At 37.4% G+C, this 24902-nt stretch overlaps 2 protein-coding genes across 2 annotated transcripts; both read left to right on the plus strand.

The window, feature by feature from the left end:
• The first annotated feature begins 819 nt into the window (after positions 1-819).
• LOC145017578 (chromatin remodeling protein EBS-like) lies at positions 820-3305 on the plus strand. The gene is made up of 5 exons (XM_078975583.1): positions 820-1179; positions 1461-1803; positions 1897-1965; positions 2389-2527; positions 2988-3305. Exons 1-5 carry the CDS (start codon positions 1107-1109, stop codon positions 3012-3014), a joined length of 651 nt encoding a protein of 216 aa, XP_078831709.1. The 5' UTR covers positions 820-1106; the 3' UTR covers positions 3015-3305.
• A 14770-nt stretch (positions 3306-18075) lies between these two features.
• LOC145014696 (serine/threonine protein phosphatase 2A 59 kDa regulatory subunit B' zeta isoform-like) lies at positions 18076-20484 on the plus strand. The gene is made up of 3 exons (XM_078973130.1): positions 18076-18424; positions 18501-19788; positions 19867-20484. The coding sequence occupies exons 2-3, from the start codon at positions 18592-18594 to the stop codon at positions 20212-20214; spliced, it is 1545 nt and encodes a 514-aa protein (XP_078829256.1). The 5' UTR covers positions 18076-18424; positions 18501-18591; the 3' UTR covers positions 20215-20484.
• The last annotated feature ends 4418 nt before the right edge of the window (positions 20485-24902 follow it).

Below are 24902 nucleotides of genomic sequence, written 5' to 3' on the forward strand. Positions count from 1 at the left end.
GTCGGATGTCGCAAGTTTATGCCACAGTAAATCTCTATAACATACTCACAAGAATGATTTGTACATTCTCGACCCGTCCTCTCCGAAATTTTCAAATACTCATTTGATACGTTTGCGGTTATACCGTATGTCAATTGTCTAAGAGCGGCCGTACATTTATGTATTGTAGTAAACCACATTTACCTCTCGCATCTCACTTCAATTAGAAATATTCATAATTATTTTACAAATCTCTAGCTATACGTGAGAATATATTTCTACTAATACGAAATTCAAGAGTATTATTTAAAAGAAACTCAAGAATATATATATATATATATATATATATATATATATATATATATATATATATATAAAAACTTCAATATAGGCATGTAATATATTATTACAAAGCTTTTAATTTAAAAGAACACTATTCAATTATTTTTTTGAACCACAATATATTATTCATAAATTTATTTGTTTTAGACGAAATTCCTCAAACCTTAAGAAGAAAAAATAACACCTAATATCCTTGAACTAGAAATGTTTTTAATACAAGTAAATCAAATACCATATTATTATATCCATATTCAACGTATACAAAGTTGATTGATCTTAATATTTTTTTCCGAATTAACCAATAATATAATGATTCATGACTATCATGCCTTAATAATAATAATAGCTCTTTATTGTTTTTGGAAAACTAAAAGAAATTGTTGAAATTGGGATGACCAAAAAATTCAAACACGCCGGTCATTTCAGTTGGGAACATCGAGAACAGTCCCGTTATGTTGCATGCTTTGAAGTGGACGCTACAACATGACTTTAAACCCCCCCCCTCCCCTCCTTATGGTACACACCCCGCACCCAACCAAACCCCTCCCCTTCCAGACTCCAGACGCTTCTTCTCTTCCGACACCACCTAAAATCTAGGGTTTCCATTGCTTCTATCCCTTTAATTTTGTCTGCAAAATCCACCATTCCCTGTTTCTCATCCTCAAATCCTCCGCATTGCTCCTCATTTCCCCTTGTTCGGACCTCTTTTAATCTTCGATTTAACAAAATCCGACATTTTCTCTGTTAATTTTGCATCTTCGGTCAACTATCGACTGGGACTTTCAATGGCGAAGACGAAACCTGGAAAGAAAGATTTGGATACCTACACAATCAAGGGCACAAACAAAGTTGTTCGACGTATATCATCTCTCTCTCTCTCTCTCTCTCTCTCTCTCTCTCTCTCTCTCTTGTTCTCCTTCAGTGCGTAGATTTCTCTTCTGGTTTTGATTTTTCACTGTCATTGACTTGGTTGGTTGGTAGGGATCTTTCAAACAGATTTGTTTGAACATTTACTTGTTCAAAAGAAAGGGGATTCGGGATTGGGTGTATATATATCGCATGCGTTTGTTATCTAGGGTTAAAGTGTTGATTTTTGAAGCTTCGACTGGTATTGACGGCGATTTGACTTGTTTTCGCAGCTGGAGATTGTGTGTTAATGCGGCCATCTGATTCTGATAAGCCCCCATACGTTGCTCGAGTTGAAAAGCTTGAAGCGGATCACAGAAACAATGTGAAGGTTCGCGTTAGGTGGTATTATCGTCCTGAAGAGTCTATTGGAGGTCGAAGACAATTTCATGGCGTGAAAGAGCTTTTTCTCTCTGATCATTATGATATGCAGAGTGCGCATACGATTGAAGGGAAATGTATAGTACACTCTTTCAAGAACTACACGAAGCTTGATAATGTTGGCACTGAAGACTACTTCTGTCGCTTTGAGTACAAGGCTGCTACCGGTGGTTTCACCCCTGATCGTGTTGCAGTGTGAGTCCTACATCTTGCTCTTAAATTTGACAACTTATCTAAGCTTCATTTATCTGTTAATGGTGCGAATTAGGGTTCTTTTTTGACATGAAGGTACTGCAAATGTGAAATGCCCTACAACCCTGATGACTTGATGGTTCAATGCGAAGGATGCAAGGACTGGTATGATAATCTTTTGTCTCAAAACTATATAATTTTGGATAAAGAAGAAGAACGTATCCCATGCTTGAAAGTTGAAACCTTTAGGGCTAATAATCAATTTATAATCGAGGAGAATTCTACTTCTACTAATCTACTAAAGTACAAATATAATGATGATATTATTGCCATAATAAAAAATGTTGCCATAAATCTTTAGGACGCAACTACCCATCTACGCACATTAGTGATTTACTTTGTTAAAAAAGAAACAAAATATTCTCATAATCAGTTTCTATTATTAAACGTAATAAAACATTTAAAAGGGTAGCTATTTGTTTTGATGTTTTTCTATACATATCTTAAAGATACAAAGCAATTGTTCTACTTGAATAAAAAGCAAATGTCAGTTTCTGTTTATATTATTTTGTTCTTTAAATTGTGCAGGTTTCATCCTTCTTGCATGGGTATGACAATTGAAGAGGCTAAAAAACTGGACCAGTTTTTGTGCTCAGATTGTTCCTCTGATGATGATGCAAAAAGACCATCTAACCCTTTCCCAGTTTCACCATCTTCAGATGTCAAGGTGAAATTCCATTTTCCTCATAAGGGCAAAATTTGTTAAGTCCTTACTAAATAAGGAAACCCTCATTTACCTCTCTTTCTTTATCAAGTAAAAAACGAAACAAAGAAACACTCATACATAGCTTTACCAGATGATATTAAGTCCTCTATGTGTAAAAGTGGCTGAATGGGTAATTGTTTTTGTCTAGACTGAATAAACTGTCTGAATGAGAGACAAAATGATCATTTTACCCTTACATTAAAAATACAAATTTCACATTATTTGTTAATTTGAACACCGAATCATGTGTTGTGTCCAACTATACAAAGTCGTCTTTCTTCTTTTTTTTTTCCTCCCAACTTCATTCGCTTTAAAGATTGTTTTTTGTAGTGCAAGGGTAAAATGGTCATTTAGTGATTACTTTTGACTTGATGAGGAAAGAAGATAACAAACCCCTAAATATTGTTTCCATGTTATGTAGGTTGAGCCAAAGCGTAGAAAACGATGAGTGAATGTGTGCAAAGAAAAGGAGGCAATGAAAGATTTTCTTGAGTATTGTTGTTGTGGGGGAAAAATTGTATAGTGCAAAGAAGAGAGGGAGTGTGTGTGCTTTGGTTGCACAATGAAATAAGCTTTGTGTTATTTATTGTGTGAAATTTAACCACCAATCTGTCTTTGCATATCAAGGTTAATGCTAGACTAGACTAGACTTTAAATTTATGAGAGACACAAAAGATTAAATTTAGTGTGAAAGATTAAGCTTTCATCTCGGAAATGTTTTCATCTAGTTTTCCTTTTACTTCTTGAGTATTTTGTTTTATGATATTATTACATGTGTATTTAGTGAAGGTTTTTTTTTTTTTTTTTTTTTAAAAGTACACTCCACTCTATTTACATTCTATACTCTATTCTAAATTTTGATTATTTCTCGTTGGAGGTTAGTGTATTGTAGGGACTAGTTGAGCTCAAGGACGCTAAGTTGTAAAGCAATTAATTTTAAAAAGACATTAAATACAAATGATATTATAAACCCAAAGTGGCGAATAATTATATATTATATGATCAATTAGTTTCAAGTGTCAAACTCAAAGAAGAAGACTATTGTGGAAAAACAAATTGAAAATAATATAAATCCAAAGTAGCCCAACATTTTTTTATATTATTTTCACCATTTGACCGATTTTTGATTTCCTAGTGGATTTTTATTGAATTTTTTTACCGAGTTTGACCAAAGACTTCTTTTTCTATAAACCCTACTTGGTCGATCATACACATTCATAGACTTCTTTTTCTACAAGTTTACTATGTGTCACTTAGTCTTTAACTAAGATTTTTTTTTTTTTTTTTTTTTTTTTTTTTTTTAGACTAGTTGAAAAGCTAGTTTCTAGTTGAATAGTTAGTTTTTAGTTAAAAAACTAGCTATTGTTAATAAGTTAGCTTATAAATTAATAATGTTTGATAAAAAGTAACTAACAAACTAGTATAATATATAGATATAAATATAATTAAGGGCATATCAAAAGCTAGTGTATAAGCTACAATAAAATAATTTTATAGTTTCACCCAACAACAAATTACAATAAGCTATATAAGTTAGATTATTTTTGCTAAAAAGAAAACTGTATAAATTAAGAAATGATTTACGAATGATCATTCCTATCAATATAATATGTAAGACTCTGACAAAGTAATTGAATAGTCAACTTTCTAAAAACTTCTGTCTAAAAAATATAAACCATGCCATCTGATCCACCCATGTTAATATGTTTCAGTGTTCATTTGGATGTCAAGTGTAAAACACAAATAATATATTGGATGTGTCAAGGATGTGATTCAAATCATAGACTTATGTGTGAAATTCCAAACCTCAATTATTATACTCCTATTTCTACATGTATGTTTACAAGGAAGGTTTATGATCTTTCCTTACTAGATTCTTCCAACATAAAGCAAATATTTCTTGATGGGTTATGACATAATGTTGACTTGATGGAGGTCTTGGGGTCCATAAGGTTTGTAAAATTGACTTGACCCATTTGAAACGCTTAGCCAAAACAGTCGGCTCGAGTCTTTTGGGACTAAAGACAAACTTTCACATGGACCATGGACCCCCTTTTGTTGGGTCGACTTGAGTGGCAATCTTGTGAATTGTGATGATCGAAGTTTCTATGATTTTGTATTGGTCCAAATCAAATTTTGGGATATATAGTTGATTTAGACTAGACAAACCATTTATTCTCTCTTGTTTGGTTGATAATTGATCAAAAAATGGCACTCATGTTATTAGGTTATGTAGTATGCATTAAAGAACTACTACACTTTTGTGGGGTTGGTAAATTTGTGATGCAAGTCACGTAAAGTGGTTTAATTTGGTCATTTTTTACTTTTTTTTTTTTGAAAAAGTTAGGACACCTGTATATCTAGATATTTTTTTTATCATTCTTTATTTGTTTTAAACTATGATGCAAATGAGTTGGATCATATTGAGATATTCAAGTTTGACGTTGACTAGTCTTAATACATTATTTAGATATATTATAGTAAATAAACAAACAAATTTTAAATCAATTGCTAAGTAAATGGTTTTATTTTAAAAGACAGAATAATAAACGGTTTATATAATGGGGCAAAGCGGTAATTTCACTTGATATTTAATGTTTTTAAATAGATAATAATAAAAGCAAAAGACATACTACCAAACAAGTAAAGATACTTTTTTTTGAGTTTGTGGAGTACTTGAAAGCTGAAACCGAACAAAACGAGACACACAAACACGCCCTATATCTCATGTAATTTAGTTTCCCTAGTCAACACGTCAATAAGTGAAATAGACACAAATCTTATACACTTTACCTAGTCTCCCTATATTTAATATTTTGGATTTGGATTTTGGATAAATTACATTTTCGTCCCTATGGTTATATGGCCTGTTTTTCGGCCAGAAATATAATGTTGTCACGATTTTTAGTCCTTCGAGTTGTTCAACATAACAATTCAATCATAAAATTCACATATATAATTGTTTTGCTCCTATCTCCTCCATAAACCCTAATTCAAAATGGCCATTTCTATGAAGAGGGTTTTTGATTGAAAGTTGAAGGTATGTTGTAACAGAGGATGAAGAAGGTATGGGTAAATTTCACATAAAAATTCACCCCACTAAATTTTTTATGTTTGATTTGTGAGTTTGTGGTTCAATTGGGTGTTAGAGGTATGTTGTCATAAATTGTTGCATCTATGCAATATATCATATGAGCTAGTTTGATGCTAGATACAAAGAATAAGAAGGTTAGCGGGGTCATGTCTCAAACCTAAACGGTTTTGGAGGACTGAAGCTTGTTACTAAACTAACATCCAACACTTAGGCCATGCTGAAAATTTGACATTAATTGTGTTGTGTCTAGTTTAGACGGATAGGATAAACATTTTCTAACTAAGAAGATCGGTCGAGCACCCAAGTACAACCTAGTTAATTGCTACCTGAAAATAGAAAGAGACAAATAACCCAGTATCCATTATCCAAAATATGTAGTGTAACACCCGACTTTTGGGTTAAATCGAAAAAATGTTTAAATAAACAAAACAAATAAAAGTTGAAGTTAAATGATGAGTTAGTAATTATAGCGATGATTGATATTAAATTTTATGGAACAAAAATATTATTGGAAAAATAGTGAAAAGGGACTAGAACTGTCAAATAGATGTGTAACGCCCGGTTCCCGGTACGTATTTTAAATATGCATTTTTGCATTTTTATACTAGGACTCGACAAGTTGGCGGCCTCAAACTCGTCGAGTAGGAGCGGATCTTGGTCGCGGGTGGAAGAGTCTACTCGACGAGTCGGAAGCCCCGACTCGACGAGTAGGTCTGCCAGAGTAAAACCCTAATTTCAGGGTTTGCACCCTATTTAAACATCTTATATGGCCTTCACTCCAGACTCCATCACCTTCAGACTCTATTCACGAAACCCTAATTAGCTTTTGAGTGCTCTTGAGCTATTTTGTGCCATTTTAGTGATTTGAAGCTTGGAGAAGGAAGGAAAGGCTTAAAGATTCAAGAAGAAGGCAATATATCCAGAGCTTGGGTTGCATTTCCAGCTTGTTTGAGGTAAAAAGCTTAAACTTTGGCTTTCCATCACTTAGATAATCTTTAGGGCTTGCATATTGTCATTTTGGGCCATTTCTAAGTCACTTTTGGGATTTGATTGCATATTAGAGTAATGAATTTAGATCTGGGAACATTTGAGCTCGGGAAGCTTAAAGTTGCCACCTTTATTGAGTTATGGCCCAATCCGATGCATTAGAACTCCTTTATGGCTTAGTTTTGGTGTTTTAGCTTCATAACACCCATGCATGCACGTAAAGTTTGTAACTTTACGTGTTATATTGACCCTAGGAGGTCAAATCTATGCTTTGGATGCAATAAGCCTGACTGAAATCGACTGGATGGACTTGGAATTTGGGGAACTCGACGAGTCATTCATAGGACTCGGCGAGTCGGGTCATGGTTCCCCAACCTTTTCTGTTTTTGAGCAATATGGTTGAGTCTAGAAGAGGACTCAGCAAGATGGACGTGATTATGGACTTGAAGATCAAAGATCTCGACGAGTTCAAGGATGAACTCAGCGAGTTGAAGGCAAATGTCCCGACTGATACGAAGAAGAACTCGACGAGTTCAAGGAAGAACACGACGAGTCAAGGGCTAACTGTTCCAACTTATATGAAGCAGGAATCGATGAGTTCAAGGATGAACTCGGCGAGTCATGAGAAAAAGGTCCCAATTCTGTATGAAGGAGAACTCGACAAGTTCAAGGAGAACTCAACGAGTTAGTAGTAAAAGTCCCGACAATGTAGGAGGGAACTCGACGAGTAGGATCTAACTTCCAAAATTTTGTGGATTAAGGAATTCGACAAGTTAGTGGACCAACTCGACGAGTTGAATAAACCAAATGTTGACTTTGACCAAAAGTTGACTTTAGCCAGGGTGTTGACTTTGACTTTGACATTGACCTGAGTTGACCCTTGAAAGAGTTATGAGTATGAAAAGGTAATTAAGGAGGATTGTTATGTGTAGGAGTTTGAGAGGAATTGATCCTAACACCGAGGACAGTTCAGACACTACATGACATTGAGGTGAGTTACCTTCCAGTAGAAGTGGGTCTAAGGCACCAAGGCCAGTCTACTAGTAAGAGTTATAGTAGAGATAATTATCTTCGTGATAATTATCTGGTATCTTGTTATCTGTTATGATTATGTGCTAGTATGATATTATGTTATGTGATATGTGATATGAGGGGTAAGATAGACCCCAATACCGGTCGATAGGGCCGAAGGGGTATGTCATCACCCATATAAGCTAGGAAGTATATGACTTATATGTTTATGCACTAGGATGCTATGTGGTAAAGTAGGGGGTGAAATAGTCCCCGGTACCACTCGAAAGGACCTAAGAGGTAGACCAGCACCCTGATATGCTAGGAAAGATACCGGTCGATAGGACCGAAGGGGCAGCAGGCCAACACCCTGATATGATAGGCAAGGTACCGGTCGACATGACCGAAGGGGTATGCCAGCACCTTGATATGCTAGGCAAGGTACCGATCGATATGATCGAAGCGGTAGGCCAGCACCCTGATATGCTAGGCAAGGTACCGGTCGACAGGAACGAAGGGGTAGTTAGTACTCATATATGTTAGACAGTATGTGTTATGTATGGTATGTGGTATGATGGGGGAACTCACTAAGTTTTGTGCTTAGAGTTTTGAGTTTTGTTTTCAGGTGCCTCTTCATCGAAGGGGAAGGAGCCGACACGGTAGTAGCGCATCATACACACACATGATTTCCGCATTATGAGATTCTTAGAATTGTACTCTGACATTGTTACTCTTTTATGATATGGTTTTGAGACATGTGACTATGGTTTTATGAAATGATGTAACTTGATGATGTTTTTCTTATAATTGTTTTTCTAAATCGTTATATAAAAATGAAACTTTTGGTCTTGAAAATTGGAATGTTATAAGATGAAAGTTGGACTTTGACTAGCAAGTTGTCCAAGTTGAAGAGTGTGACAACTTTTGTTATTGTAACACTCTAAAATTTCAAAAAAAAAAAAAAATCAAATTTCAAAAACTCCAAACAAACATAGTTTAGTATTTATCAAGCCAATTTAAAATTTTCCCAAACACGAAACATCAGAAATTATTTATTAAATATCCCAAAATCCTCATAAACACAAATCATCAAGTTGGTGTGTACAATCATGTCGGCACGTGCCCACGATCCTGAGATGTACCTGAAACACATTTTATACAAACATTGTAATCACGAAGGTTAGTGAGTTCCCTACAAGACCACACACACAAATAATTAACCTCTCATGGCTATATCTCGACAAGGAACCTTCGGTTATATGTCTCAGTGAAGACCTTTGGTCTTACGGATCGGTATGGACCCTCTGGTCATGTGTCTCGGTGAAGACCCTCCGGTCTCACTACTCGGTATGGACCCTCCGATCATAAATCAATATAAACATAGAGTATTATAACAACATAATTCACAAAGACAAGGTGCATAATATCACATAGCTTAGTATAAGCACATAAGAACTTCCGGTCAATAACACAAATAAGACCCTCCGGTCGCACAGTAATTACCACTCAGGTAAGTATAGTAAGAAGACTCACCTCGTAAAGTAAAGCAAGTATATATCCCGCCCCCGAACTGTCGGTCTAGACTCCGCCTAACATGTATCACATATAATTCTAATTAATATATGATATTAACAAACCTTAAACGTTGTTAGGCTAGGCTTCTCCACTAATCTCATAAGGGTAAAAGACCATTTTACCCCTCCATTTCCTCCAAGGTCCACAATTTTACCAAACCTTAAAAGTCAACGAAAGACAACACCCAACACGTACAATAGGCGTACAATCTTCTACGTTGGGCGTACAACTGCCCATGCATACAATGGGGGTGGCTTAGCTCTACACGGCGCGTAGCTAGGAGTACGCTCGGCATACGTCCCAGAATCACTTTTCTTATTCTCTTGGTCTTAATCCGTTAAGACCATAGCTATAATCTCATATCTAGACTAACTAGAGTCTATTACTTCACAAAGTTGGTCACTCTAAGCCTTAGCATGGCTAGTCAAGTCTAAAGCTCACACATTCTCCTCCTTTACTTATAAAAGTCCTCATATATCATGCATGGGGAGATATTGACGGCTAAGATCTCATTTTTATGAGTCCAAACGACTTGAAACACCTAAATGGACATATGCTATGCTCTGGAGTTCATCAAACTCATAAATCTTCAAGCTTTAAGGACATAAACCCTAAAATGGACCAAAACATGAACTAATCAAAACAATGATAAAGCTTTGAGCTTGATACCTCTGAATGATGCACTAATCACAGAGAAACTCAGCTCCAAAAGCTTGGACACCGAATCTTCTTCCTTCAAAGCTCCTTCTTCACAAAAGAATCATACAAGATCACTAAATAAGCCTCAAATGCTCACACAAGCTATGAAAACGAGATTTAGGGTTTGAGGGGAGTTGAAGGCTGGAAATGGTGGCTGGAAATGAGGCCATCATGTTCCTTAAATAGGGACACACAACATAGTTAGGGTTTACACTCTAAGCCTAGTAAACCTAACGTACCCTCTGGTATACCCCGCATACTAGGTGGCCCGCATCCATAATATGCACATGATTACGCTGTATGCCCCGCATACTCATCTGTCACCTTTTTCTCATTAAAGGGCTAGTTTTTACAAATCAGTAAAATTAAGGGTAATGAATACATACCTTATTTCAGGATGTCACAATTCGCCCCCACTAAGATTAGACTTCGCCCTCGAAGTCATCCTCTGGAAATATCTCTGGGTACTGTTCGTGTATCTCGGACTTCGGCTCCTAAGTCCACTTTGAACTGCTACGATGCTACCACTGCACTTTAAGCAGATGCACCTCCTTGTTTCTCAAGGTCTTCACCTTCCTATCCAATATCGATAATGGCCTCTCAATATAATTCAGGCGTTCATCGACCTGAATGTATTCTAAAGGAACCACTGTTGTCTCATCGGCTACACACTTTCTCAGTTGGGATACATGGAAAGTGTTATGAATCTGGCTCAACTCCTTAGACAGCTCTAACTGATAAGCTAACTTGCCCACCCGGGTAATCACCCTGAACGGACCAATGAATCTAGGGCCTAGTTTGCTCCGCTTCCTGAATCGGATTACCCCTCTCCATGGGGATACCTTCAGGAGAACAAAGTCGCTAACCTGGAACTCTAGCTCGGAGCACCTCCAATTTGCATAACTCTTCTGACGACTCTGGGTCGTCAGCAACCTCTATCTAACATGTTGGATTTGCTTTGTCGTCTTGAGCACTATCTCAATGCTACTCATCACTCTCTGTTTGACCTCCCCCCAACAGATATGAGTCTGAAATCTCGTCCCATATAAGAGCTTGAAGGAAGGGATCCTAATACTGGAGTGATGGTTGTTTTTGTATGAAAACTCAGCCATGGGAAGATAGGAGTTCCAACTCCCACCAAAGTCCATAACACAAGCGCGTAGCATATCCTCGAGCGTTTGAATCGTTCGCTCACTCTGTCCGTCTGTCTGTGGATGATATGTGGTGCTGAAATGTAGTCGGGTACCCAATTCATCATGAAATTTATTCCAGAACCTGGAAGTAAAGCACACATCACGATCCGACACTATCGATGTCGGCACTCCATGCCGAGCCACTACCTTTCGAACTTAGACCTCCGCTAGTTTCTTTGTAGAAGAGTTCTCACTTATAGCCAGGAAGTGAGCACTCTTTGTCAATCGGTCTACAGTCACCCAGATTGTGTCAACGCCTCTCGCAATCCTTGGAAATTTTATAATAAAATCCATAGTGATATGTTCCCACTTCCATAGGGGAATCTCCAGAGGCTGTAACTGGCCATGAGGATACTGGTGCTCTTCTTTGACCTTGCGACAGGTCAAACAACTTTTGACAACCCATGCCACATCCCTCTTCATACAGGGCCACAAGTAATCATTTTTCAAATCCAAATAATATTTAGTGGCCCCAGGATGGATGGATAACCTTGACTTATGGGTCTCTTCCATCAGAATCCGTCGGGCTCCACCAATATATGGTACCCATACCCACCCATGAAAGGTCATAAGCCCCCGACTATCCATCTCAAACTCCAAGATCTTCCCGATCACCCGCTCTCTATTATGATTCTATGGTCTAATGGCCACCGCTTGGGCCTCTCAGATGGTATCTAAGACTTGAGTCATGATCGTCATCCACATACATACATCTAGAATCGGAGCACTCGATGCTCTACGAATCAGGGCATCCGTTACCACATTAGCCTTGGATGGATTGTACAGAATCTCACAATCATAGTCCTTTACTACATCTAACCACCTCCTTTGCCTCATATTCAGGTTCGGTTGATCCATAAGATACCTCATGCTCTTATGGTTCGTGTATATGGTACATTGGACACCATAAAGATAGTGGCACCATATCTTGAGAGCAAATACCACCACCCCCAGCTCCAGATCAAGGGTGGGATATCTCATATCGTGAGGCTTCAGCTGCCTCGATGCGTATGCTATCACGTGCCCCCTCTACATCAACATAACACCTAATTTCGTTGTAGATGCATCGCAGTAAACCACGAAGTCCTCTAATCCCTTCGGAAGGGATAGTATTGGATCCTCACACAACCTCTGACGAAGAGTCTCAAATGATGCTTATTGCTCAGGCCCCCAAGAAAATACAACTCGCTTCCTGGTCAATTTGGTAAGAGGGACAACAATCTTGGAGAAATCCTTGATAAACTCCGATAATAACCTTCCAGGCTAAGAAAACTTTTGATATCGGATGTGGATCTTGGAACCTCCCACTGCATAACTTCCTCAATCTTGGCTGGATGGAATAGAATCCCGTTATGATTAACGAGGTGTCCCAAGAATTGGACCTCATGTAACCAGAAATCACACTTAGAGAATTTGGCATAAAGCCTATGCCTCCTCAACACTCCAAGAATCTCCCTAAGATGCTCCTCATGTTGTTCCCTAGACCTCGAGTACACCAAAATATTGTCAATGAACACGATCACTGACTGATCCAACATGGTCCTACACACCCGATTCATGAGTTCTATGAACGCTGCTGGTGCATTGGTGAACCCGAAAGGCATAACCACGAACTCATAATGCCCGTAACGAGTCCGAAAGATTGTCTTTTGGATATCCTCCTCGCAGACCCTTATATGATGATACCCAGATCTCAAGTTAATCTTGGAAAACCAATAAGCTCCCTACAACTGATCAAATAAGTCATCGATCCTTTGTAACGGATAGCGGTTCTTAACCGTCAACTTGTTCATCTCCCGGTAATCGATGCACATCCGGTGTGAACCATCCTTCTTCTCGACAAAAAGGATTGGCGCCCCCTACAGCAAACTACTCGACTGAATGAAACCCTTCCCAAATATCTCATGGATTTGCGAGGATAACTCATGTATCTCGGGTGGCACGAGACGATATGGTGCCTGGTAATCCTTCCGGTACAACTTTCGAGTACAACATTCTTACCATTCGGTAATCCTTCTGGTACTTTCCGAGCATCAACGCTCGATATATAAGGGGGCTCACGCCTTGCCCTACGCAGTCACTGACCTTCCCAGGGTAGCAACCACAACCCTTTCATATTACTGATAAGAATAAACCTTCAGCTGAACTGCAAACTCAGCCACTCCCAGTGCCAACCACCTTCTGATCACCTAGCTGTTCTACACACGACTTCTCTTATTACCACCCCTGAATGAAATCCTACTGGATTTAATTCTCCTTCGAGACCACCCTGGTCCCAACTAATCTACCAAAATCCAAGATACCAGACTCTCACTGGCTACTGAACGCAAGAACAATCTCCTAATCGCTCTCAACGACTTCTGAAGAAAACTTCGGCTACCTGAACCGCTATATCTACCTGGCCACTCTGGCCCTGAAAGATGATATGGTCTTTAATAATAATGTCATGGGTTCTCCACATGGTCTTACATCTAGGTGCCCATGGGCTCTCACATGGTCTTCCATGCAAATATCACAGAGACAACTAGCATAACACATACCACATAGTTAACTAGCATACCACATAATCACTAGCATACTCCCTATCACATAATCAACTAACATGTTGCATAATATAACTTCAGCTAGTGTATTACATATCATAAAATGGGCCGGAATTGGTGCCTTCAACCCATTGGTATGGTGAGGAGACTCACCTCGAATGCAGAAGCTTCATGAACGAAATCCTTAGCTGCTGCCTTATCCACTTCCCGAGCTGGAAACACTGATCAATATACCTAATTAGTAATTGGGTCCCATACCATAATCCTTTATCCATGCATGGGCGTAAAATAACCATACTACCCCATGCCCAATATGATCCAAAACTAAGGCCCACACCCAAAACAAAAGGCCAATACTATAAAGCCCATAAATTCATCAATAGCCCAACTTTATAAATTAGGCCCAAAACTGTCCAATGGGCCTTATCCTAAAGCCCAATAATTTTTCTAGTCTATAATCTTGTTTCCAATTGTCCCACAAAGGCCCACAACAACCTAGTCCAAGAATTGGCCCAAATCGAGGCCCATAATGCGAAGTCCATTTCTATATTGGGCCACAAGGCCCAATAGGCCCAATTATTACATTATTGGACCAAAGATACATTCAGGCCCAACTATCATCAAATACAGACCCAAAACCATTAGGGCCTAAAGGTCCAAAGTCCACAAAGGCCCAAGTCCTCCTGAGAGCATACGCCCAACGTACCTCTTCTGTACGCTTAGGCGCTTAGCATACTGGGCAAAAGGGTTGTATGTGCAGCGTACTACATTGTATGCCCAACGTACAAATGGTTGATGCATAAAATCCATTAAGTGCTTAATGCTTCAAACCAAGGGACCAAATTACAAATCTGAGCTCTACTTAACGTCCTAATCCATAAAGTCACTGACTTGGAGACTTATATGACCCACATGAACCTAAAATAAAAGTATAACAATCTACTTCCATGAAAATGACCATAAATCTTGCATGAACCCAGTAAGACCTCCAAGATGGCAACTTTCTGCCTTAGGGACTCAAATAGCATCAACAGTGGCAACCCCAAGTCTAAGAATTGAATTTGAACCATAAAGCTTCATCCTTGGGACCAAAAAGAAACCAAAACCCAAAAATGGTATATCTAAGAGATGAATGATCAAGTTCAAAGCTCTATAACTTCATCAAGCTAAGAATGAGTCCTAAAAGCCAGATCCATAAGCTCCTTCTTGATTCCCATCTTTTCATTAAACTCCATCTTCTTGAAAATGGATTAAACACCCCAAAAATGGACCCCATAAGCTCAAAATGCCACCATGGATGTTATATGAAGATTTTTAGGGTTTAGAGGGGTGGAGGCTGAAGATATTAGGGTTAGGTTATGAGATAAGGAGCTTAAATAGGGTCCAAGACCCTAAAATAGGGTTCTGATATGACTGGAGTACGCCCAACGTACTCCGGGGAACATTCGCGACCATCATGGTCAGTACGCCCAACGTACTCCATGGTACGCCCATCGTACAACCTTCTTCACTAGTACACCCCGCGTACTCTTTGTGTACGCCCCGTGTACTCGGCTAAGCCAGAAAATCACGAAACTTCCGAAGGCCATAACTTCTTCGTTATAAGCCCGATTTCTACGATCATTATATCCACGGAAAGGTGACGAGAAACCCTACACTTCTAACAACTTAAACCTTTCTTAAGACCTTCTGAACGAAAATCCATTTTCCACAAAAGCCCGAACTACCACTTTACCGAAATACCCCTAGGCTCCAAAACACGATCGAAGACCCGTATCACTTCTAATACATTACCCGCACCCAAATGGGCCTAGATCTTACCTTCTTAAAATCCATAATCCTTATAATGACCGACCTTCGAGCCATAGCCTCAGACTAGGAGTCAATTCGGAACAGAGCGTTACACCCACTATAAAGCCACAACCAAATAATGAGCATGCAAGACAGCCTAGACCAAGAGTTCTTAGGCTATTTGAATTAAACTACATACAACCCCTAGGGTATCTACTCAACGATCAAAAAATACTATCATTACCCTAGCCAAACATGACATCTAATAGTATCATATAATCAACATGCAGGACCCCATCAGTCTAGCATTCCATGACACCAAGTTTCTTATACTACACATACATAAATAGTAGTTATCCTAGTCAACTAGCATACATGTACTCTATCAGTACCAGTATCCTAACATACCAAGGATATATAATGTCATTTGTGAAATAATGCAAAGACTCACCTGAATCACAGAAGACTACACCTCAGCCCGTGAAATCGGAAAGCTAGTAGTATCAAGGCTCCTCGCGCTAATCATACGTATAATAAAACCCTAATTAATAATTAAGGTAATAGCTTATCTCACAAAGAATATTGGTTCACAATTAATCCTCCTTTGAGAAAAATACCATTTTTCCCTTCCACGAGTAAGTCCCAATACAATGGACCAAACGTCAAACTAGTCAAAAAGTCAATGGTTAACCCTTAGTTGACCTACGCTCAATGTAGCATATTGCTTTACGCTCGACGTAGAGCTCTAGGCTAGAAAACAGGAAAATATCACACTATACTCGACATAGAGAAATCTATGCTCAACATTACCCCCTGATGCCCAAAAGTTATATTAAGCTCTTAATACAAAAAGTTAGCCCCTCAAACTTTCAGATCTGATCCAAATGGACGTCTTAATGGATAAAGTCTATGAATTTATGCATTCGGATGGATAGAAAGAGCACAAAACCAAACCCTAAGTCTATAAAGTTAACTTATGCTCAAGAATTCATGCATGGAAGGATGAGAGTGTCCAAGCTCTCATTTTTATGACTCCACAACCCTAAAATCATAAGTACATGACACTCAAATAGTCTGGAGTAACCCATACTCACAAGGAACAAGATTATGGGGGACAAAATTCATAGAATCTCTTGACTAAACTAGATTTAACATGAACAAGCATCAAGATAGGAACTTGATGACGTTCCAGAGATGGCCATTGTCTTGCAAATTCCACATCTAAACAATTGGGGCTTCTAAGTGGTTCCACAAAGCACCTTCTTCCTTCAAATGAGCACAAAATTCACTTTAAGGGATCAAAACTCCCAAAAGGTGGCTAAGGTTTTAAAGAGGCAATTTAGGAGAGTGGATGCTAAACATGGGGAGGATCCCAAGAAGTTGGAGCCTTTAAATAAGGCTCATAACCCTAGGTTTAGGTTTATGGTCCAACGCGGCTACACTCGGCATTGCCTAACCTACGCTCAACATAGTTCATTAAATTCATGATTAACAATCCTTCACCTACGCTTAATGTAGGGAAATATCCTACACTTAGCATAGGGCAACACTTCCCAAATCCAAACTTAGGCACAAAAGAATATCAAAAAGTAATTCCTGAAAATATGGATGTTACAATTCAGATGAAGTTTAAACATTAGGCATGGTGTTCTATACACTCTAACTCAAAGTTTGATGAATAAACATTGACGACCATTAAAATCCATCATTTTTCATCAAGACCATGAAACCAAATTGAGGGGAAAGATTATCTTACCTTTATGAATACGAAGGAAACCCTACAAGATCATGGGCTTGGGCTGTAACCTTCTTTACGTTGTGACCACAGATGTGTTACGTCGTGACCATATTTCAGATACACGTTCCTCACTTGGATTGTCACGTCGTGACCACCCTATGGTCACATCGTGACACTCGGTTTCCCCTTAAAACCAAGCTTTTGACTCCTTAATGCCCTAAACCGAACCACTCTGAAAAACGGGTGTTACAACATACTTTGTGTGGTTTTATCACATCTTTACCTACCTTATATCATCAAGAAAATTCTAAGTGCATTTTGGAGGTCAAGTCAATACAACATCAACGTTACAATTGCAAAAGTCATTCAAGAACAAGTCTCTCTCTCTCCCCAAAATCAAGAACATTACAATTTGAAAATTTCTGAAACAATCCAACCTTTCGTTCACCTTGTGCCTAACTGCAGGGGGGGGGGTGTATTAAATAAACATTAGCAAATATATTAAGTCTTAGTATTACCATATGATTCCTATTTAAATACCCTTTTTAAATCAATGAGAATGGATATCCATTTATGTTCCAAATATTCTTATTAAGTTAATCATCTTTATAAAAAGATAGAAACCACTTCATTGCTTTTGGTCCTTCATCTCTTCGTCAACCCTTTTCATGATTAGTATGCTTATGCGAAAAAGACAAAAAGAAAATGGACGTCATCGTTAAAATTATAGTAAACATAAAGCATATGAAACAAATTAAAACATTTTGGGACGATTTCGTGAAAAATAAAAGTGTAGGTGGTTGAAGTGTAAATATTTCAATGGGCGACTGTCATTTGTCCTGTTAAACCGCCGTTAGATTCTCCCCTTCTGTGCTCTGTCAGTCACCGAGCACAGTTTCTCTCTCTAGAATAAAATTGAATCCAAGAAGAATAAATTTAGGTTTTTCCCAAGTCCTCACTACCCAAAGAAACCCTTTTCTCTTATTGTTCTAGGGTTTCTTTTTTAATCTTAATTCTCTCTCCAAATGCATCATCTTCATCGTCATCATCAAATTAGTTGTCGCTAATTCAATCAGCTTCTATCTTTGACCAAATACCAATCACCTTTCGCTTTCATTCGGTTATTCGAAGCTCAAAATGATGGGATTGGAGATGATGAACTCGGAGAATTACATCTCATTTTGACTCTTCCAGAGTTTAGAGTCAGCGAAATTGTGTGGGTCCAAGGTACGAGCTCTTTCTGATTAGGGTTTTTCAATTTCAACCCTCCATGGCTTATCTTTGATTATCTCTGCGATGCTAGAAATGTATGTGGTTTGGGATATCTCGATGTTGAAACGTTGATTGATTCGAATAAGAAGGGTTTAGGATTTGCGAATTTGGGGATTCCGGATATGATTAAGCAAATACTTAACAAGCTTCCGAGAAAACCGTCTTCAAAATCCTCTCAATCCGATGGGGGGAAGAACGAATCGGCTTTTCCTTCGATGAATTCGAGTGTTTCAGGGGCTAACAGTAATTCTAAGTCCAATTCTTCATCTGGTAAAGGTTCGAATTCAAGTTCTTCAAGGTCTATGAATGGAACTCATACTCCAAACATGAAATCAAACCAGGTGAAGAAACCTAATCAAGCTGCTTACGAATCATTACCAAGTTTTCGCGACGTACCCACTTCAGAAAAACACAATCTGTTCATAAAAAAGTTGAACATGTGTTGTGTAGTGTTTGATTTCACCGACCCATCAAAGAATCTGAAAGAGAAGGACATCAAACGACAGACTTTACTCGAACTTGTTGACTACGTATCTTCAGTTCCTTCAAAGTTCAATGAACCCACAATGCAAGAAATCACAAAAATGATATCCACAAATCTCTTCCGCTCACTACCCACAAATCACGATTCCAAACTCCCAGATATATACGATCCAGAAGACGATGAACCAAACATGGAACCTTCATGGCCTCATCTCCAAATCGTATATGAATTCCTCCTCAGATTCATCGCTTCAACAGAAACAGACGCCAAAATCGCCAAACGATACATCGATCATTCATTCGTTTTAAAACTACTCGATCTTTTCGATTCAGAAGATCAAAGAGAAAGAGAGTATTTGAAGACAATCCTACACCGGATCTATGGAAAGTTCATGGTTCATCGCCCGTTTATCAGAAAAGCAATAAACAATATCTTTTTTCAATTTATATTTGAAACCGAAAAGCATAACGGAATCGCAGAAATGCTCGAGATATTGGGGAGTATAATCAACGGGTTTGCTTTACCTTTGAAAGAAGAACACAAGCTTTTTCTAATGAGGGCTTTGATCCCACTTCATAAACCTAAATGTTTATCGATGTATCATCAGCAATTATCGTATTGTGTTACACAATTTGTGGAAAAAGATTTTAAATTGGCAGATATTGTGATTAGAGGACTTGTGAAATATTGGCCTGTGACTAATAGCTCAAAAGAGGTTATGTTTTTAAGTGAATTGGAGGAAGTTTTGGAGTCTACACAAGCTGCAGAGTTTCAAAAATGTATGGTGCCTTTGTTTAGGCAAATTGGGAGGTGTCTTAATAGTTCACATTTCCAGGTATGTATAATTGTATATAACTTTCATTTCTTCCTATTATATATCATTATAAAGAAAAGACATTGGTATTTGTTACAGGTGGCTGAAAGGGCGTTGTTTTTATGGAACAATGATCACATAAGAAATCTGATAACTCAAAACCGAAAAGTCATCCTGCCAATAATCTTCCCTGCTTTGGAGAAAAACACAAGGCCAAGGGGTCACTGGAATCAAGCTGTTCAGAGCTTAACTCTGAATGTAAGGAAAATCTTTTCAGACGTTGATCAAACACTGTTTGATGAATGTCTGAATAGATATCAAGAAGATGAAGTCAAACAGAAGGAAAACAATCACAAACGTGAGTCAACATGGATGCGAATGGAAACTGTTGCAGCCTCAAATGGAAATGAATCGAGGTTTGCTTCTTCTGTTGGAGTCAGTAGCTGATATGGTTGACTTTTGGGTTTGACTTTCACTCGGATTTGGAGTTTGGAATTGGGAATTGGGAATTGGGGATGGTTTTGTGGATAGAAATGGAGGGGGGACCCTTTTTGGATTTTCTTGTTTATTGTTGTTTATGGTATTGGGTTGTGTTGTAGTATAAAAACCGGTTTTAAAGAGGAAGTCCTTTTATTTTTTTGGATTTTGTACCCACATAATGTTATTGATGTAATGATGCAAGAAAATGATGATTTGGTATGATGTTTTATTTTTGGATTTTATAGTGCATGAAAAAACAATATTTTCTAGGGTTATCTCTAGGTACTATTATTTTGGCATTTTTTATGGAAAAGTTTAACTTTTATTTTTTGAACTGAAAAGTACCGGGTTTCATCCGATAATCTGATATTTTCTGTTAGAAAAAACGTAAGGACTTCTCTCTTAATTTGACAAAATATTAGGTAATCTCTAGATTTTTTAGTAAAAATAAATAGATATTGGTATGTTTTTATAAACTATGTTAAAATAATATCACTTTCTTAACAATAACTCATACTCTTAGTCAATTTCTAGATTTGTACACCGGGTTTGGTACTCACATGAGTTTTAGGTTAGGAGTTCAAATCTTCAAACCTGTTAAATTTGTTTTATGTAATTTTTCCTCATGTGTGGAAAGTTTTGCTTGAAAATCTTCTTGGGGCTGAGTTTGCCTTGTAAAGAAATTTGAATATGGGGTTTTTGTCAATTTATTTGCCGTTTCTAAAAATTTCTATTTTAAAGAATATACTTTTATAATCATCGTTTAAAGACATGTTATATTGTTAGGGTAAATTACATGTGGTTTGTGGTAATCTGCATCCTTAGTTGTTTGGTTTTTTTTTTTTTTTTTTTTTTTTTTTTTTTTTTTTTATAATTTTTTTTATAATTTTTTATTTAAAAAAAATACTTGGACTATCTCTACATTTTATTTGTGTTTGATATTTGGTTTTTAGTCGACTTAAAACGATTATTTTATCTTTAATAATATTATTTGATATATTTTATAATTTAAGTTTAATTATTATATAAATTAAATCATTAAATAAACTCAACCACACCCTTCTTTATCTTTCGGTATCTTTGATTTCCCCACCTTCCTAAAAGCCGTCATTGATCTCCGTCTCCACCACTCTTCCCATCATCAGAGTTAATCAATACTTCTCTTACACCGTGTTGTTTAATTTTTTTAGGAGGGGAAGAGAGGGGATTAAGAAGGGAAGACATTTTCTTGATTTTTTTTTTTAAAAAGGAGGAAAGGAAATGCAAGGATTAGGAAGGAAAGGAAATAAAGAATTGAAAGCAATTTGTATCTGCCTAATTTGGGCGGATTGAGAGGGAAAGCCTAAAAAGATAGATTTTACCCTTTTGTAACACCTAGATCTTAAGGGAGAAGAAGAAGAGCTAGCATCTTGATTCAGCAAGCAATCATTTCCTTTATTTGTGTGCATCTTCCGGACTCGTTGTAAGTCCTCAAACTTCAACCTTCTTGTGTTCTTCATCATAGATCTAGGTTTTAGAGCATGTTTTGGTCCTTTTAGAGTGGTTTGTATAGTTAGAAGATCTAAAGGTTGCAACTTTATGGTTTCTCTATGTGCCTTGAATATCATATCTTATAGATCTGGGTTTTGTGGTAAGATGGGAACCATACATAGATTTCGGGTCATATTTTCCCCTTTTGACCTAGTTTGAAGAAGGTCATGCATGGGTTATGCATGTATATAAAGTTTGGATTTTTAAGGACCATTAGGGGTCCTAAAAGCATTTTGGAGAAGTTGGACTAAGGACCTTCTGGATTAAATGCTCAATGGTTGAGTCTTTTCCATTTTAAGCCTTATGGAACCTAGGGTTTGGGATTTTGTCCTTTTGGGTGGTCTTAATGGATAAAGATGGAAATTTTATCCTTCTAGACCATATTTCAGACTAGATCTGAGCTTTGGAACTCTTGGGGTTGAAGAAAACAACTTAACCCATTAAGCTGTTTTGAACCTAGTGCCCACAACGTGGCATCAGGTCGCCACGTCGTGGCAACTGGGGTTTGATCGATTATTTTGTCCTGGTATGATGCCACGATGTGGCCAAGAATGGCCATGATGTGGCGAGTCGTTGAAGCTAAATGTTTGGCTGTTGACTTTGACCTTTGACCGTTGACCTTAAGGCTTGACTTTTGACTTAGTGACTTTGGTCAAATGTATAGTTTTAGAAATGTAGATTAAGGGTCTTCCTTGTGTGTATATCTAGGTGGCGTTTAGCACCGTTTTGGGATTTTGTGAGCTTGTTGATTTAGAGTTGCGTTTCAAGGTAAGTCTCTTCACTGTACTCGTGGGGCGAAGGCACCAATGCTGACCCATTGGATTATGTTTGTAGGATGCCAGTTGTCTATGTGATACTTGCATGTTTTGTATGTTGGGCGGGGACCAGTATGCGAGTTAGGATGAGACCCGTTATACTCATTGGGCGGGGACCCTTGCTTCTACGCTATGTTGTATTTTGGGGAACTTACTAAGCTTTGTGCTTACGGTTTATGTTTGAAATGTTTTCAGGTACTTCAGGTTTGAAGGGGAAGGGCCCGACATGATCGCACAACATCCACCCACATTCCATATTTTATGATTTTGGAATTGTACTCGGATAACTAATTATACATTGTTATACTTTGATGGTTTGAAATGAATGATTGATGATTTTGGTTGAATTAAAAATAAAAAATTTTACTTAGTATTTTTTAGGCTGTTATATGTTGGTATCAAAGCCTTGGTTTGAGGGATTCGAACACACTCTCGAGTGTGTCTGGACTCAACCTGAGGAATGGGTAAAAAGAAAAATATTTTTCCAAAAGTTTTTATAAAAGAAGGGGTGTGATGCGTGCACTCGGCCGAGCTCAAGTAAGTATTCCTAAAATACCCATACATGTTTATTTGATTCAGTATGTGAGTATATGAATAACATGCTAGATTAGGACTAAGGTGTTAAATTAGGTGTCTGTGCCCATAACTATAATTGGTATGTACTTGATCCGATAGTAGCATAGTCCATTTGGGTTGCATTCACCAGAATAATATGATAGGATGGATATTTGAGAAAGATGTTATTTATGATTTACTAATATATTATAACTATAATATATTAATTGAGAAATCATATTATTTAATTAGTATTGATCAAGAATTAATTTGGAATTAATTTAATGATCAAAAGAGACTAATTAAATTAACGGGGATTGATTATGTAAATTAGTGATACATATGGTTTCTGCTATCGATCCATGATGGGCTAAGTTTATGTGAGAGTCCATGAAGAGTTAGTCCAGATGAGTTATGGATCATAAGTCTAAGTGTAAGAATGAGGTTACATATGACTCTTGGAATTCTAACACTATATATGTAACCCCTTAGACCACAAAATCGGATGCACAAGTAATATAGCAAGAGTATAGTCGATTTTAGGGTGCTCCTAACCTCTCTCTCAAGTCCTCCAATTGTTGGTTGTGTTTTGTGAAGCATTTGAGGCATCACATTTGAGGTGCTAAGCTATTAAAGGCCAAGTAATACAAGCTACATAAAGAGGTAATCATCTAACTAGTTTTTATGATTCATATATCAAGTTGTATGCTAGATAGGCTTCATGCTTTGGAAAAATGAAATTTGCATGTATAACTAGAGAAAAGTTAGATCCAAAACATTAGGGTTGAATGTGCACCAGAGGGATGTTATAGTGCTCAAAACCCATCAGTGGGATCAGAGCCTAGGGTAGTTTTCTGTTAGATGCATGGTTGATTGTTCAAAGTTGAAGCAAAATGAAAAATTGCTTCTTCCAGACTAAACTCGACGAGTCCAAGGAGGAACTCGACGAGTCCATTAGCTGACTCGACAAGTTGCCATGTCTGGTGGTAGATTTTCGGGTTTTTTTGGCCTAAATTGGATTAGAATCATTACCACAAACTGTTTTGTATCATAAAATCTGTTTTTTTGATATGGTAGTGATTGCCCACATCCAATTAAAAGATAATTGTCATAATTTCAAGATTAGTGTTAGTTTATACGATAAGCTAATTGTTTTGTATCATAAAATCTGTTTTTTTTGAAAAGTTGCATAACTTGTCCTCAAGTTATGGAACATGAAAAGTCTCATTCATTAAACATTAAACTCATAAGTTATGGAAACCAAGAGCTTTGAAGAATTACAAAACTTACCCTTAAGTTTTGGAATTTGTAACGTCTCACTTATGAAACATTCAATTCCAAACCTTAGAGTTTTAAAAGTTTAAAATTCAACCATTATACTATTATAATATTAAAAGTTAATACTTATATATATATATATATATATATATATATATATATATATATATATATGTGTGTGTGTGTGTGTGTGTGTGTATAAGACAAGTCAGTCTTACCGTTAGTAGAACTCATTCACAAAGCTGATCTATAAGGGGTGTTTAAGGAAGCGGCCTATAAAATGACCGCCATTGGGTATCTACTCTTACCCATCGTACTCTTGACTAGTGGAGAGTTGTTAGCCGAACGGGTAGGATAGGACATTAATTCTCATTAAAAGTATAATGATAATTATAAACTAACTAAATGTTTCTATAAAACTCCTATAACGCCCTGTTTTGAATTACTTTCCTAATTCGGGACCGTGGCCTGAAGATG

Source organism: Lactuca saligna, chromosome 9, assembly GCF_052625555.1.
Source record: "Lactuca saligna cultivar CGN05327 chromosome 9, ASM5262555v1, whole genome shotgun sequence".
Taxonomy (NCBI): domain Eukaryota; kingdom Viridiplantae; phylum Streptophyta; class Magnoliopsida; order Asterales; family Asteraceae; genus Lactuca; species Lactuca saligna.

Bases quoted from the DNA above. Each gene is read 5' to 3' on its own strand.
- LOC145014696 (XM_078973130.1), top strand. From the start codon at position 18,592: ATGATTAAGCAAATACTTAACAAGCTTCCGAGAAAACCGTCTTCAAAA. The intron at 19,789-19,866 runs GTATGTATAATT...TATTTGTTACAG, and splicing joins TTAATAGTTCACATTTCCAG to GTGGCTGAAAGGGCGTTGTT.
- LOC145017578 (XM_078975583.1), top strand. From the start codon at position 1,107: ATGGCGAAGACGAAACCTGGAAAGAAAGATTTGGATACCTACACAATC. The intron at 1,180-1,460 runs GTATATCATCTC...TTGTTTTCGCAG, and splicing joins CACAAACAAAGTTGTTCGAC to CTGGAGATTGTGTGTTAATG. The intron at 1,804-1,896 runs GTGAGTCCTACA...TTTGACATGAAG, and splicing joins ACCCCTGATCGTGTTGCAGT to GTACTGCAAATGTGAAATGC.